Consider the following 16,538-nt stretch of genomic DNA (forward strand, 5'->3'; position numbering starts at 1 on the left):
GAAAACTAAGTATCTTGACACAAAAAGTATTTTAACTCGAAGACAGAAGGAAGCAAATGCAAAAGAGATTTGATTTCGGATGAAATTTTTGGTATAAAATTATTCCCGTAGGTGCTAGCAGAATCCCTAAGGCCTGGGATCAAAACTCACACTTACTGAATCTAGGCTCTGATATGAAGTTTAAACGTTAAGGAAAAAAGTAAGCATTCGGCAACACCAGAACGCAAATTTTGAACCGTTTCTTACTAAAACCTAACTGCACTATACATTTTATTTCATTACAATCAACAACATAATGCTAGAACCAAGAGCTTTGTGACCAAAACTAGGTTCACAACTTTTGGTTGGTGAAATACATAGACTTATCCTATGTCAAAATATAGTACCATTTTTGTGCATGCAATTTACATACGGGACAGCGTGTCGATAAATATGAACGTCCTGAACTTGTATTAGGTACATGAGTATTTGTGTAAAAAATGCATGGGTACCAATAGCTCTCATGGTAAACCTCAACTCATATCCAACATCAATCCCTCGCATTCAATTGTGGCACTGTACGCACTACATTGGGTTCACGTAGTATGGACAAGCATATTGTTGATTCCAGTGGTAAGGCCACAATTTGAAATGATGGGGCAACCATTATGAAACTATTGGATATTGTGAATCCAGCCGTAAAACTCTAGTAGACATCGCCAAATTTCAAAATGCTGAGGTAAGTTTTTTGTTATATTAGAATGTGTAGAATAAAAATGTTTCTCTTATCAGGTCGGCGATGGCACCACTTCAGTAGCATTTTAAGCATGTGAAATCTTAAAACAAGTTAAGCCAGATGTTGAGGAAGGCGTGCATGCACGTATCATTATTAAAGCTATACGTAAAGCATTACAATTATGCATGCTAAAATATGACATGGCTGTACATGTCGAAGCGCCAATCAAAGGAGCAACAAAGTGCTTTATTGGAAAAATGATCTGCCACGACAATGTCCTCCAATGTCCAAGAGTATCAGAAAATTGTTGATGATTGTTGTTGTTGAATGGCGTATTCTGTAGAATAAACTAGCTAAGTAAGACGCCAATGTTGTGTTTTCTAAATTACCAATTGGTGATGTTGCTACACAGTATTTTGCAGATTGTGATATGTACTGTGCTGTTCGTGTACCAGAAGAAGATTAGAAACGTAGAATGAAAGCTTGTGGTGGTGCTTTTATGACTACAGCTAATGATATTAATTCAAGTGTTTTGGGTCAATGTGATTACTTTGAAGAACGTCTGGTTGGTGGTGAACGTTTCAACATTTTCCAAGATTTGACATTAATTTCATTTTTATAGTTTATAATTATTTAAAGGTTGCGTTTATGCTAGAACAAGTACATTGATTTTACGTGGCAGTGTTGAACAATTTTTGGAAGAAACAGAGCTTCGTTACATGATGCTATAATGCTTGTGCGGCGTACAATTAAACATGATTCTGTTGTTGCTGGTAAGTCAAAATACAAATTGAAAAAAAAATCTTAGGGCCTCATTCTCTATTACGAAACGAACTTTCGATGCGGATCAGAGACGAATCGCTAGTGTATTTGCACTATGTTAAACAATGGCAACTTATCACTTGACACTTGATGGCCTGAAGGTTTAATGTGGCCACATAAATCGTTCCCGAGATGGTCGGGCTTGCACTTTAATGGTGCTGTGTTACCGGAGCGTACCGGATCTGTATCCGGCTAAAGGAACATCACATCGATAACACTCCCCAAAGCCTTCGGGGAGCAACCTTATCGCTACAAAAACAACAACAACATTGTGTCCAAATCCCGAAAAAAAAAACTATAAAATTTGTGTCAGTGAAATGATAATTATTGCTTTTGGTTGTTAGTTTTGAGGCATCGTCATCGAGTGCCTTCTGATCGTATATGCCGGTTCTTTTGCATTCTTTTACATGCATAAAGTGCCGTTGAAGCCTTCCTCACCCTCTCCTCCACGTTGAGCTTCCATGACAACTTACTGTCTAGGATCATTCCTAGATATTTTGTGCAAGGTTTCTCCCGTAGGGTCGCCCCTCCTAACTTAGGCCTGGTCCAATTAGGGACCTTGTACCTCTTTGTAAACAAGACCATATGCAACGTCATCTGCGTAAACCGTAAGTTTTTCTGGTCCCTCGTAGAATCCCCTAAGCAGTTGGTTAATGACCAGCGTCCACAGCAGAGGTGATAGCACCCCTCCCTGCGGAGTGCCCCTGTCCACTAATTTCGTGGCCGCGTACAATCCCCATTGCGATGTAATCTTACTGCAGTTTAACATGTAGTCGATCCATCTGGGTAAGGCTGGATGTACTTTAACGTAATTAAGACCATCAATAATCGCCCATTTAGAAAGCCCCGGCAATGCTTAAGAAGACTTCTAGAGCATATTCCTTATATTCCAGGGCTTTTTCTATGCTTATTACCACCCTATGCAATGCGGTGTCTACTGACTTGCCTTTGGTGTATGCCTGTTGTGTTGTGGAGAGCAGCTTTTCATCCACGTTGGACTTTATGTACACATCTATCAGCCTCTCAAAGGTTTTGAGCAGAAATTATGGTAAGCTATTGGGTCTATAATCTTTGGGATACACGTGACCGATCTTCCCCGCCTTTGGTAGGAAAGCTACACGAGCAGTTCTCCAAGAGCGCGGTACATGATTCAGTTTATGCACCCATCGAATATTATTTTAAGCCATCCCACGACCGCCCTACTTGAAACTTGTAGCATGGCCGGACATGTACCATCTGAGCCCGGCGATTTCACCACCACTACGAGGTCCTCAGTAGTGTAATTAGGCAGCATATATGAATGCAGCTGTTTCCTTACCATTACTACAGCTCGCACCCGTCCTTCCGTTTGCGCATAGTAAACGCCAAATCCGCGCGCGCTAAGTCCAGAAACCTTTCCTCCCGATGGAAGCCACGGCTCCTGGATCAGCGCGTTAGGAGGACGAGTTCGATCGACGCCACTTTACTGTGTTGGAGGTTTATCTGTAAGACTCGCAGCACCAATGAGCTGCTTGTCCCCCACCAGCACCTTCATCGTGACGTCGTCGTCCTCCCCTATCCCTTTTGGTTTAAAGTGTTCGAAGCTCCCTTCAGCCTCTTGTACCTGTTGTGCCGGGTGTTCCTCTGTGCGACTCACAGCACTATCTGGCTGTTGGTCCCCTTCTAACACATTCGGAGTGACGTGGGCTACCTCCACCTGTCTTTTTTCCCTTAGGCTTTTGAGGTCCTTTTCGACTTCGCCCACGTCCAGCATGTTAGGACTTTAATACCCGCGACTTCTTTTTCTGAGTCGCATATAAATTTTGCCTGTACCTAAGGACATTTTTCCAAGCTGCGCGTACAATATATCCTACGCCTGCTCGTTTATTTGGAAGATGTATACTGACCTTCCTCCGTAGGCCGAGATACAGCCTTCCAATCCTGTGTCGGTATGTTCGGATTCTGATTCTGCAAAAGTCGCAGTGTGTCCTCCGACTTCATCACGCATGGTATCCATACCTTAACTTTTGGTACCTTGGGGATTTGCGCTTTATCCACCATCTCAAAAAGCGCGTTCGTGCCCTGCCTTTGGAGGTTTGGAACCACTTCCTCCAGCCACCGCAAGCTCGCGATGTTGTCGCACGCTATCATCTTCATACCATTATACCATCCCCCGAATCAAAGGTTGGAAGGAGCTTACTTGGTTATTCCCGCATCATCTTAAGCATTAAGCTAATAAGCTCCTTTTCTACAGATCTCCACCTTTCACTAGTCATCTGTTCGAAAGGACTGCTACGATCAACCAGCGCCACAGTCAGTGACTGCTTTGCCACATCACTCATCTTCTCGGGAAAAGCCGGCGTCTTAGTGTTATTTCCCTTTGGCACCTCCGAGAAAGCCGGAGTCTTAGCTCCCTTTAGCACCTCCGAGAAAGTCGGAGTCTTAGCGTTATCTCCCTTTGGCTTATCTCCTACTTCCATAGTTGGAACTTCCCTCTGACTCGCAGCCTTCGAGGTAGTTGCTACCTCGCTATTGGGGCCCATCTGTCTTACAGCTTTGGGCCTACTTGTCTTGTCTATGGGACTGCCCTGCGTCGCGGCTCTGGGACTGGGCCCTTTCTGCTTCTTGAAAGCAGGCTTGTCGCCTTCCGCCGAACGTTGCCTTTTCATTCTGCCATTCGACGCTTCTTCCTTCTCATACCGGTTGCAGAACCGAGGATTTCCCGCAGCAAACCTTTTGAACTGCCTTCGACCTACTTCTACCGCCTCATGAGCCCATGCCAAACGCTCGATCTCCTCTTCTGTTGGGTCCACCACAGCTCCCAAGCGTTGTACAATTCTTAGTTGTGCACGGTACTTTGAGAGTGCTCTTTGCTCCGTACCCTTCTCCACTCTTCTCCTTTTTCATTTGTGTGCTTCTCCAACACGGAGTTCATTGAATCAGCACTACTCTCGCTCCCCGAGTCCGACGCATCGCTTAATACGTATTTGTCGTCCTTGGCTTGCGGCTCAGTCCTCTTCTTATCATCGTCCTTATGAAAATTAGGTAATGAGTCGTTCATCTTGGTCGTACGACCACCAGCCCGACAAGGCGGGCTCAGCGGTCCAGTATTATATACGTTATATACGGGGAAAGAACCGTCAGCCATAGCAGCGCCCCTTACTGTGGCAAGGCCGGTCCGGTATCGGGAAGGCTCCGTTCAAATACAGCCGAATTTATCCCCTGGCTACAAATCGTCCAATAGGCACGGTCCGCATAACACCCTGGATTAGGGGGTTGGCAGTTCTTGGTCACCGACATCCCGCCGCCCTCCTATGAGGCGAAACGGCGTAGATACCAGTCCTAAACAGCTCCTCCTCATAGTCAGGCGCTATGGAGATCGGCTAAGCCCTCACACCAACGACGATTTTCGTTACAATTGCTAGTGCATGTTCTCCAAGATGTAGATCCTGATCGAAAGTCACACCCAAAATTTTAGGGTGTAAGACAGTCGGTAGGGTAATGCCATATGGTCGACATTTGGCGCGGTCATGTTTTAAATAAGGTCACCGATGATTTGGTTGGTGACAATATCAGGTTTCGCGAGGCGACAAAACTGGAGAGATTGGGGAGATAGCTGTTTATTTTATTACAAAGCTCATCGATGTAGGAAACAATAGCATAGGCGTAGAAGCAATAGTGACTCCTGGTGGTAAAGGTAGCTATTGATATGTAGAAGTTAAGCAGAAGTTTGAATCTGATTTTTTTTAAGTTATAGCAAAAAAAGCGTTTTTTTTTTTTTTGATTTTATTAAATTTTATAAAATGTTTCTTCCTCTACAGTTCTATTTCGGTATTGGATGGTAAATATGGCTTTCGCATTTTCTCCATCAATAACTGTGAAAAGGTGGAAGAAATCTATGCGTGTAAATCTCACATATTATCTTGGTCGAGCGTTTCTTCAAAAGCTCTCTAGTGGTGATGGTGACAGCAGAGAAACCCAACTGTTTACAAATGTTACACTTCAAAAAGAATCAAAATATCTGCCATTGCGTCTACGGCTCAAATACCCACAGTATATGAATGAATCGATTGCACCTAATTGTCTGCCTAACGGATAGTATACATATTCATCAAATCGAAAATATTGCACCAAACGAACTGGGTCTGAATACTGAAACAGTACACATATTCAAAATCGATGAGGAGGCTGTGATGATGGTATAGGGTGAGTTGTTGAATAACATACGAAAACCAATTTAACCCATCTATATATTTGCATTACAGCTAAAGCTTTACAAACAGCAAAAATTGCTGGCACCAAGCAATTGGAAAAGGCAGTGAAGCATTCATCACACTGTACGGATGGTGTAAAGTTAGAAACTGCTGTTGTAACAGCTGCCACCGACACAACGGTCATCTCTACTTCGCCGAGTAGCGGCTCGTCCGACTATCTATCGAAGACAGTATAATCATATCTTTTGCCAACACAGGTTAGCGATGTGCTTGCACAGGAAAACATTTCAATTGGAAAACAAAAACCAATTAAGAGAGTTTATTTATTATTAAAGTATTTACTTTTCTTTATATGAACTGTATTAATTTAAGTTACAATTTCATGTGCATATATAATAAGGGATGTCGTGATACGATTGCTGTCGGAATTAGATTTGAAACCAATCAATACTCCTGCTAAGGGTTGCAGAATTATTGCTTGAATGATTAGATTTAGAACAATAATAAGTCTGACTCAATTAATAGTCGTACATTTTTAAGTTCTTCAATTACGACAGCAATCGGATCCACGACACCTTTGAATATTCTTGATCTGAATTTCTACTAAGCTTTAAGTTGTAGATTATTCAAATAATTGGGTTTTTTCTAAAGCTTAATATTATTTTTTTGCTCGCTTAGAAGAGATTTCAATTGGAAAACAAAAACCAATTAAGCGAGTTTATTTATTATTAAAGTTCTTCTGTTTTATATGAACTGGATTAATATAAGTTCCAATTTCATGTACATATATAATAATATTGAAAATAATAAATATTGAAAATTCAATTTTTTTGGTTCATATTTTATTCATATGGCTGCTCCAGGTAAAGTAAATCTACAGGTAAAATTCACGTTATATGGCGGTTATATAAATGGTAAAACCGCAGTAAAATTGATTGTCAAATGACTCGAAAATGTAGAGTGAAATGACGGAAAAATGACCGCCATTTGACGAGCATTGTGACGTGTGTGAGCAGCACAGTACTATGCTCACATCCTATAGGTGGGAGCGGAATGCACGATCACATTAATAGGAACGAAACGGAAAATTTGGTCACAAAACCTAATCCGCCCATGCAAAAATGACTATGAATATAACCGCTGCAGAAAGTCACAATGACCGTAAAATGACTAGTAAAATGACGTGGAGCGTTTTTGTAGGGTACTTGGTAGTATCAGTGCTTATATTTGTTTGGTCTTTTTAATTTTTGTTGTAAACACTTAAAATGACTTGATTGATTGCAGTTGGTTTGCTTTACATTATGGGAGCAACCTCCACCCTCGGTTTGTCAAAATGGTCTCGTAATTGTCTTTTTTGTATTTAATGTTATATTTTATAGGATTTATATTCACACTCATGTATGCATGAGCAACCTCCACCCTCGGTTTGTCAAATTGGTCTCGTAATTGTCTTTTTTGTATTTAATGTTATATTTTATCGGATTTATATTCATTCGTCATGTATGCATGATTGAAATGACTTTATTGATTGCACTTGGTTTGCTTAATTGTAGGAGCCACCTCCACACTGGTTTGTCAAAATGGTCACGTAATTGTCTTTTTTGTATTTAATGTTATATTTTATAAAATTTATCTTCACTCGTCATGTATGCATGACTGTACATTAAGTATATAGTGAGGGTATTTTCGATCGTTTTTTTTTTTTAATAAAATTTGCAGTTAGATGTATGCAATGACATTGCGTAGTATGTAAATTGAGCATGCTTTTTCAGCATCGATTATATACACTCCGTTAAATTGTCCCGTTTATTTTCGAGAATTTTTATTTTTCATTTGTATGTGTGTATATGAACATTTATTTTCAGTGGCCTGTTGCCAAGTGTCTTTCACGACCCGTTACGATCAATTATGTGTGTATTTAAAGCGAATTGGCTTTAATGGCGCCACGCCAGTTATTAAATATGCACGAGTTTTTGACTCCTGTTAGGAGAACCCGAAACCGCCCCAACTCCAGGTCAGGGAGGCAACGCATCTCCCAACCCCGCCAAAACGCCCGAGGGAAGCACCGCAGCCAACCTTGTGGCCTATTTTAATTTTTCACTTAACGTAAGAGGCCCGATAATTTACGTTGAGTGGAGGATGACCCGTACGACCGCTCGCGCGAAAAGACAAGACCGGAGTGCCAGGTTGCTTTCATAGAAAGACAAAACAATGTAAACTTAGAGATGTCAGAATTAGAGATAAGCGAGAATTGTTATCGTAATAATATCAATGTGGGAAAATTGATCGATAAAGATGTAAATGATTGCAATGAAATTATTTTATCTGTTGATGCAACTGAGGAAGAGAATGTTAGCGATTATATTAATATAGATCCAAAATTGAATAAAATAGAATCAGATATCCTTCGCGCTATAATATTGAATAAATGTAAAAGTACTAGCAGAGCGATTGTTAGCGGGTATTCGATGAAAATCAAATTGAAAAATGATACACCAGTGTACAGTAGTCCGAGGAGGCTATCGTTTAAGGAAAAAATTGAGGTCCAGAAAACTATTGATGAATTATTGGCTAAAGGTATTATAAGACAAAGTGAGTCACCTTATGCGTCGCCCATAGTTTTGGTACGAAAAAAGAATGGTTCATTGAGAATGTGCGTGGACTATCGGGCGCTCAATAGTTTAACAATACGTGATCACTATCCGTTACCTCTTATTGAAGATTGTTTAAGCTATCTAGGAGGAAAAACGTATTTCAGTACTCTTGATTTGAAGGATGGCTTCCACCAAGTACCAATGAGTGAGGAGTCCATACCACTGACGGCTTTTGTCACGCCAATGGGCCAATACGAATATTGTTATATGCCATTTGGACTGACCAATGCACCTGCAGTTTTCCAGCGCTTAATTAATAAATTTTTAAAACCACTTATTGATGCTGGTAGGATTGTAGTGTATTTAGATGACATTAATGTAGCTACCAAAACGTTTGATGAGCATGTTGAAATATTGAAGCAAGTAGTAGATCTATTAAGTGCTGCTGGGTTGCAATTAAATTTGTCAAAGTGTCGATTTGCATATAAAGAAGTTGAATACTTAGGATATTGTGTAAATGATAGGGGTATAAGTCCAAACGAAGCACACCTTAAGGCAATTAAAAATTATCCGATTCCTAAAAATGCAAAAGAGGTAAAACAATGTGTGGGCTTATTTTCTTACTTTAGACGCTTTGTCCCAAGTTTCTCCCGGATTGCGGCCCCTTTAAATCAGTTGACGCGTAAAGATGTAAAGTTTGAGTGGACAGATGAGTGTATGAGTAGCTTTGCAACATTGAAAGATAAATTGACAGAACCGCCTGTGTTATGTCTATTCGATCCACAACGTGAAACCGAGCTGCATACAGATGCGAGTGCTCGGGATATGGAGCGGTATTATTACAAAAGCAGGATGACAGAAAACTCCATCCGGTTGCATATTTTTCTAAAACAACTACTGAAGCGGAATCGAGATATCATAGTTTCGAGTTGGAAACGCTTTCGATTGTTATTGCATTGGAGCGGTTTCGTACATTTTTGGACGGGCTTCCTTTTGTGCTTGTTACGGACTGCAACTCGTTGGTGTTGACATTGGAAAAAAAAATTGTGAACCCTCGTATTGCGCGGTGGACCTTAAACTTCTCAAACTTTGATTTCGTTGTAAAGCAGAGGGGAGGGGATGAGATGTCACATGTAGACGCTTTGAGTAAGGTACCGGTGTGTTATATTGGGGAGAATAAGGTTGATCTGAATATTCAAATAGCACAGTCGCGTGATAGAAATATTCGCGAATTAAAGGAAAAGCTAGAAGGCGGGGAGGTGTCGGGATATGAGTTGGAGAATGGTTTAGTATTTCGCGTTAGTGGATGATACCAGCAGTTATATGTGCCATCGGAAATGGAGGAAAACGTATTGAGAACCGTACATGAGAATTATGGTCATCAAGGAATAGATAAGTGCTCAAATCAAATACAGAAGCATTATTGGTTTCCTTTGATGAGGAGAAAGCTGAATAAATTTATACGAAATTGCTTGAAGTGTATATATTATTCTAGTTTGCCTAGCAACAGAGAGCGAAATCTTTACAGTATTCCGAAAAGGCCGGATCCATTTGATACATTACACATTGACCACTTTGGACCATTGGAGTCGGTAAAATTGAAACAAAGGCATGTATTGGTGATCGTTGATGGGTTTACGAAGTTTTTTAAGTTATATGCGGTTAGACCAAGCTCCAAGGAGAGTATATGTGCACTTAAAAAGTACTTTGTAGATTACAGTCGTCCACGAAGAATCGTAAGTGATCGGGGAACAGCATTTACTTCCAATGAATTTGATAACTTCTGTAAAGAATGTAACGTGAGTCATATTTTAAATGCAGTAGCTTCACCCCAATCGAACGGCCAGGTAGAACGAGTGAATAGGGTGTTAAAAAGTATTTTATCGAAGCTAAAGGACCCAATATGTCATGCCGATTGGAGAAGGAAGTTGTCTAGGGTGGAGTTTGCAATAAATAATACTGTACACTGTGCAACTAAGCAGACTCCCAGCCAAATGATGTTTGGTTTTGAACAAAGGGGGGGAGCAAATTGATGAATTAACCGAATACTTGCATGAAATTTACTCTAAGCCCATTGAAAATTTAGAAGTGTTGAGAAATGAGGCTGATATTAACATTCAAAAATCTCAGTTGCATAATCAGAGCAATTTCGAACGAAGTCATAAACCGCCACGAGAATTAAAAATAGGGGATTTGGTGGTAATAAAAAATGTGGACACTACTGTGGGTCAAAATAAGAAACTAATCCCTAAGTATAAAGGCCATATGTAGTGCATAAGCAGTTGGGTTGTGACCGATATGTAGTTAAAGATATTGAAAATTTTCAAGTTACTCAAATACCACACAATAATGTAATTGATTCAAGTCGCATGAAGAAGTGGTTAGAGGCTGGTCAAGGTGTGGATTTGGAAGGCAACATTGATAGTCCTGATGACTCTATGTCAAATGATTATTGTACAGATTATGAGTATTTAGAAGAAGAAATTGCAAGTGATTGTACTGATTATGAATATTTGGATGAAATTAAGGATTGTATGGATCAATCGAGGTCGATTGATTGTCAGGTTGACCGAGCTGTAATAGAATAAGTTATCTGAATGTAATTATAGTAATCTGGCAGCACGAAGTGTCGAGCAGGGTTTGGTGACTTCCGGTTCCGGAAAGTATGTAAAAAGAAGAGAAGAAGCCCACCAACGTGTTGCTTGCGATATCGAAGTAAAATAAAGGAATCGATCATAATAGATCATACAATATTAATTAAAAATGTTAGATCTCCTAAAAAGTTGAACCTAGGCAAGATACACAAGCGGCGTAGCTTCGTAGACGCCTGCAAAATATAGCATGCAGCTAAGATCTCTCTACACCTCAAGATTGCTTATGCTGTGCATAATACGCGTCTATGAAGCTACGCCTCGTCTCCACCTTCTCTTGGATTATATTTTAAAGACATTTTTTTTAGCTTTAAACTTTGTTCATAATATTCATGTATATGTCTACTACTATGGCAGTCGCTTGCATACTACTATTTCATTATTTAAAAAAAAATTTAGTTCGGAAAAATGCAACCCTATCACGTACATTCTCAAACACGGTTGCCACACCATATTGCCATTTGGGACCAAAATTTATCGAAAAAAGGACCAGACCTCAAAAAAAAAGGACCAATTTTAGTTTTTTTTTTTTAATTTTAGTTTTATTTTATTGGTATACAAACAATTCGGCAAGTTACTAGAATATCGTATTTGTTGTAAAAAGGAAAATTGTACGATGTTTCAGGGGTGTCCTATATAAAATTTTTATAAAGGAGACACTTGGCTTTAGTTCAAACTGCACAAACAAAAATAAAGTGAACCTTTAGGCATCTCATTTTCAAATTTTTAGGATAAGACTATGTCTTTCACCAGTCTAACGTTGTGAACCTAGTTTTGCTTGATTGCAATGAAATAAAATGTATAGCGCAGTTAGGTTTTAGTAAGGAACGGTTAAAAAATTTGCGTTGTGGCAAACTCAATAAATCGTAAATGAAACTAAGCAATTGTGTTAATGCTATTTTTATAGATGCTTTCATTTTCACTCACAGTTTAAACTTCATACCAGAGCCTAGATTCAGTAAGTGTGAGTTTTGAACTCAGACTAAACATGAAGCGTCTTAAAAGTTTCAACTGTATAATAATTGAATGCCGATCGAAATATCTAAACACTAAAACAAGTCTTTTTCTGATAAGTTCGTTGTTTCATCAAAAATTAATGACAATGTGTTTGTCCGAACATTCAACACTTCATTTTTAATGCCTCGCCTAAATTATCTCCCAAGTGAAATGCCATTGTTCTGCTACATTTTATTGATAGAGCAATTTTCGTGGTAAGAATTCCATTGGAATAAATTGAAAATTATATGTGGGTAATAGATTTGCGGCAATTTTTTTAGCAGTGTTTTGAATTTTTGTTTCAGTGAAAAAGAAATAAAAGTACCAAAACCGTGCCGAGAAAGAACCAAAATTGAGAAAATGGTCCCTGGACCATATAAGGGTTGAAGGGAATGGACTGAAGTGACAACCGTGTTCTCAAATGCAAGCTTCCACAGCAAATACATATACATATAAGTACTTCGACATTACGAAAAACATTGACGCATTGTGAGGCTAAGTATTTTTGCATAAAAGCTTTTTGACCACCACAATACCACAGATTAAATATAAAATTTCACAAAAATAATACATTTTTTCGAAAAATCACACAGAATATCCGCAGTCATTGTTTACGAATTTAGAAACAATGAGAATGGCAAATACGAACGTGTATGAAATGTAATGTCAAAACGTATATGCACATGGTTGTATTTATATGCAAAAAAAATGCTTTAAAATCGCATGAAAAATTAAAATAAAGTTCAAAAATAAATGATAAAAACTTTAATATAAATAAAAAGATTCTTTTAGTAACAACAAAAACGCCTTATATATTTTATATATATATCAATTGGTAAGGATTATCTCACTTTAAAATTTAAGCTAAATAATCTAGTTTTTTTTTAAACTGAGTCGAGAACTGTGCGTGTGAATGTGCGAATTTCACCGATCCGCTGTTAGTTGTGCTACTTGGTAAAATTTACTATGATTAAAGTTTCTTGAAAATTTTCTTGTGCATTTATTTTTTTTGGTTTTTTCTAAGTGCTACAAGATACAAATTATCTATTTTATGGCTGAACAAAAGAGATATAAAGAGAAATTAAAACAAAGATAGACTCGTGGCTTTTTTTGGGGTGGGGATGGATGTGTATTTCTGCTTTGCTTAAAACAAAGGAATTTAAAATTGCCAGAAATAGTTTTCACAGCAGCATATAAAGTTATAGCGGTTGAGTCCGAGGTAGTTAAATCTGCTACTATCCAACGTCTAATTGAAATGTGAAATATTGAGGGTTGGAGTTTAAGAAGAAATTCCGACTTCCTCAATCCCAACGTAAACGATGTCAACAACTTCTCCAAATTCTGGAAATAGTAGTAGTAGCAACAACAACTCTACAAAAACTAAAAAACATAGTCAAATTGACGGCGGAGAATCGTATAGTGACAGTAGTAGTATCGAAGAAAATCTTGAAGCAGAGGAGAGGCGCCGGCGCATTTTAAAAAATAGGAATAGGTTATTAAATTATTTTGAAAGTTTAAAAATTTAATAATTCAATTCAGTTTTTAATTTCTGTAGAAGCTCTAATTATTTACAACGTAATCTTGGTGGTAAATCACAACATCAACACGCACAACAAAGAGCCAATATGAGTGCAGCAGGCGGTGCTATACCAAAACATGACACAACAAAGTCAAACGCACCATCAAACTCGAATGCAGCAGCCAGCAGTAGCGGAGGCCAAAATATCGGTGGCGTTGGAGCAGCTGCTATGTTATTTAGACCCGGAGATCGTATCGCTCTGTTAGTGGATAATGTACGCTTTGTTATCGAACAATCTCTCGTAACGGCTCATCCGAACACAATGCTTGGTACTATGTTCAGTTCTGGCTTTCAGTTTGTTCATCCCAATGAACGCGGTGAATACGAAGTAGCCGAAGGAATTTCACATACAGTTTTTCGTGCAATCCTAGATTATTATAAAACTGGTATAATCCGTTGTCCACCAACCGTATCTGTACCGGAATTGAAGGAAGCATGCGATTATCTTTTAATACCATTCGATGCAACAACGGTGCGATGCCAGAATTTACGTGAGTTATTCAAGCAGATTAAATTTGAAAATGTAGAGACTATATCATTTATTTTAATGAGTTTGATCAAGTTTTGAGTGCGAGTTTAAACAAAGGATCGATCACAATAAATAGTGATTGAAAAGACCTACATAAACAATCGCATGGCACGCATGGCACACATCCCACTCAGCATATAAATGATTAAATCAAAGAGGATAAATATAATAAAAGCCGTCACTTGTTATTTTTTAGACATTTACTCGATGTAAATTGTGAGGTAGTCGCTACTTTTTTTTTTGGGCGAGATGTTTATAAATGTCTTCTATACATTTGCATCGGTGGCCACCGTGGTGTGATGGTAGCGTGCTCCGCCTATCACACCGTATGCCCTGGGTTCGCACCCCGGGCAAAGCAACATCAAAATTTTAGAAATAAGGTTTTTCAATTAGAAGACAATTTTTCTAAGCGGGGTCGCCCCTCGGCAGTGTTTGGCAAGCGCTCCGGGTGTATTTCTGCCATGAAAAGCTCTCAGTGAAAACTCATCTGCCTCGCAGATGCCGTTCGGAGTCGGCATAAAACATGTAGGTCCCGTCCGGCCAATTTGTAGGGAAAATCAAGTGGAGCACGACGCAAATTGGAAGAGAAGCTCGGCCTTAGATCTCTTCGGAGGTTATCGCGCCTTACATTTATTTATCTTTTATACATTTGCATGGGGTATTTGTGTTTATTTTTCCAACTGTATTTAATTAATTATTTAATTCTCTTTCCAAGAAACACGTTTGCATAAAGTGACAACACCGCATGGATAAATTGAAGGCAATTCAAAAATGTCCCTCATAAAACAAAAGTAGCGACTACCTCACAGTTTACATCGAGTAAATGCTTAAAAAATAACGAGTGACAGATCTTATTATATTTATCCTCTTTGATTAAATTTTGAATTTACCTGCATATCAATACAATTTGATTACTCTTTCTGACTAAATAATGAGTTGTCATGCAATTGAACAAAAGAAATAATGAAATATGAATACTTTTGATCATGGTATAAATAATGGCGGAACGATAAAAGGTGGCAGCATGGTTACATACCTACAAACATAAATAAAAATTCAATGTACTTTGTTTTTGTAAATTCGATGGACAAATGTCAAAATTGTACTGCGCCGGAAGTTGATGTATCAAATCAAATAAAAAAACGTTTATAATCAGCTGATCCATGCTGCCACCTTGTATCGTTCCGCCAAGGTATAAATATTACCAGGTAAAACCATTTACTTTTCTTGACGGCCATAGTAGTTTTTTGATTTTTAAAAAAATTTTAAAATCACTCTTCTTTTGTTTGTTTTGGTCCTTTTCCTCGCGGTTGGAATATAAATTTTTAAATTGACGCTTAACCGTTTAGTAGATGCTGGTCGTTGCGTAACAAGTCACTCCAGCTAACCCTGTTTCACGATTACTGACGCCAACAGGGGGCACCAAGAGAGATCAAAGTCTTCCCCCACCCGCTTCTCCGAACCCAGTGGAGATCTTCCCATAACTTGCCCACGTCAGCAGAAACGCTGTAGCTTTTCGCAGCTTAGCTAAACATCATCGTCCGGTTGGAGTATGATAGTTCGTGGAGGCTGCATTTACCGGCTGAACGGTCAAAGTCTGCCGCCGTGGTGTAGAGCTAGTGCCTATACATCAAAAATATATAAGAAAATTTGTATAAATGGTATTGATTGTCCCTCAGCATTACCTTGGCACCAAATGTTCGTCCGAATTAGCAGATAAATTTTTGCGTCGGCACAAAACATGTATTTAGATGAGGCAGTTCGTAGAAAAACGAATACACGATAAGTAGCCTTCGAATTAGATGGAAAGCTAGACCTTAATCTCCTCAGATATATATAACACCAAATTGTTATTATTAGTAGATATGTATCTCTTCCGTACACCTTGGCGGTAAGTCGGGTTTTTCTTCTCGTCGCGCAGACGCTGGTACATTTCTAAATAATTTGTTGAAGAAAATTCCTGAGAAGAGGATCGTGGCCTGATGCTTGCTTTTGCGGGAAACCACAATGCAATTCTTGAATTGAAAATTCTAGAATGCGGTTGACCGTTGAGATTTCTTATTTTCTGGTTATTTCCACCAATAAAAAATTCGGTTTTGGATAAAATATAATATTAATGTTAGAACGCAAAAATATATGGAAATTCTATACGACATCATGACACTGGTAATAAGCATCCAAAAATACCTAGAGAGGTGTCAAAAGTCTCGTATTGACCTCGACAACAATAATCCGAAAGCGGAAAATAAAAATTTTAGATCGTTCAAAAGATATTGACGAAAAACCGAAAAATTACCACGGAGTGCTCCGAAACCGAGGGTGGGATCTATAGTATTTTTGCGCAGAATACCTTTCTGCATTGGCGGCCTTAGGCCGCGCTTATAAAAAATTACCCTGGGTGGGTGCAACACCGGTTTGGAGACCAAAACTATATCCGCGCAAAGCACTTGTGTTCACAA

The 16,538-nt window shown here is 38.9% G+C and overlaps 1 protein-coding gene and 1 long non-coding RNA gene across 7 annotated transcripts in view; both read left to right on the forward strand.

Annotated features, from left to right (window-relative positions):
* The first annotated feature begins 423 nt into the window (after nt 1-423).
* LOC137254606 (uncharacterized) lies at nt 424-6,555 on the forward strand. Of its 3 annotated transcripts, none has more exons than XR_010954040.1 (6): nt 424-718; nt 772-1,072; nt 1,128-1,280; nt 1,338-1,488; nt 5,338-5,722; nt 5,782-6,555. It is a non-coding gene; the product is annotated as an uncharacterized lncRNA (long non-coding RNA). The 3 variants fall into 3 exon arrangements; XR_010954041.1 differs by having other exon boundaries at nt 1,138-1,280; XR_010954039.1 differs by having other exon boundaries at nt 772-1,280.
* Nucleotides 6,556-12,869: 6,314 nt separating this feature from the next.
* The window catches only part of mri (mrityu), a 37,864-nt gene continuing 34,195 nt past the window's right edge, over nt 12,870-16,538 (forward strand). Inside the window, exons 1-2 of one of the 4 annotated variants that reach the window (XM_067792437.1) lie at nt 12,870-13,463; nt 13,527-14,041. In XM_067792437.1, coding sequence (XP_067648538.1) covers nt 13,291-13,463; nt 13,527-14,041 — 688 coding nt within the window. In that variant the 5' untranslated portion in view covers nt 12,870-13,290. Of the gene's footprint in view, nt 13,464-13,510; nt 14,042-16,538 lie in introns of all 4 variants that reach the window. The other 3 variants (XM_067792435.1, XM_067792434.1, XM_067792438.1) reach the window with 3 other exon arrangements.

Source organism: Eurosta solidaginis, chromosome 5 (assembly GCF_040869045.1).
Source record: "Eurosta solidaginis isolate ZX-2024a chromosome 5, ASM4086904v1, whole genome shotgun sequence".
In the NCBI taxonomy this organism is placed as follows: domain Eukaryota; kingdom Metazoa; phylum Arthropoda; class Insecta; order Diptera; family Tephritidae; genus Eurosta; species Eurosta solidaginis.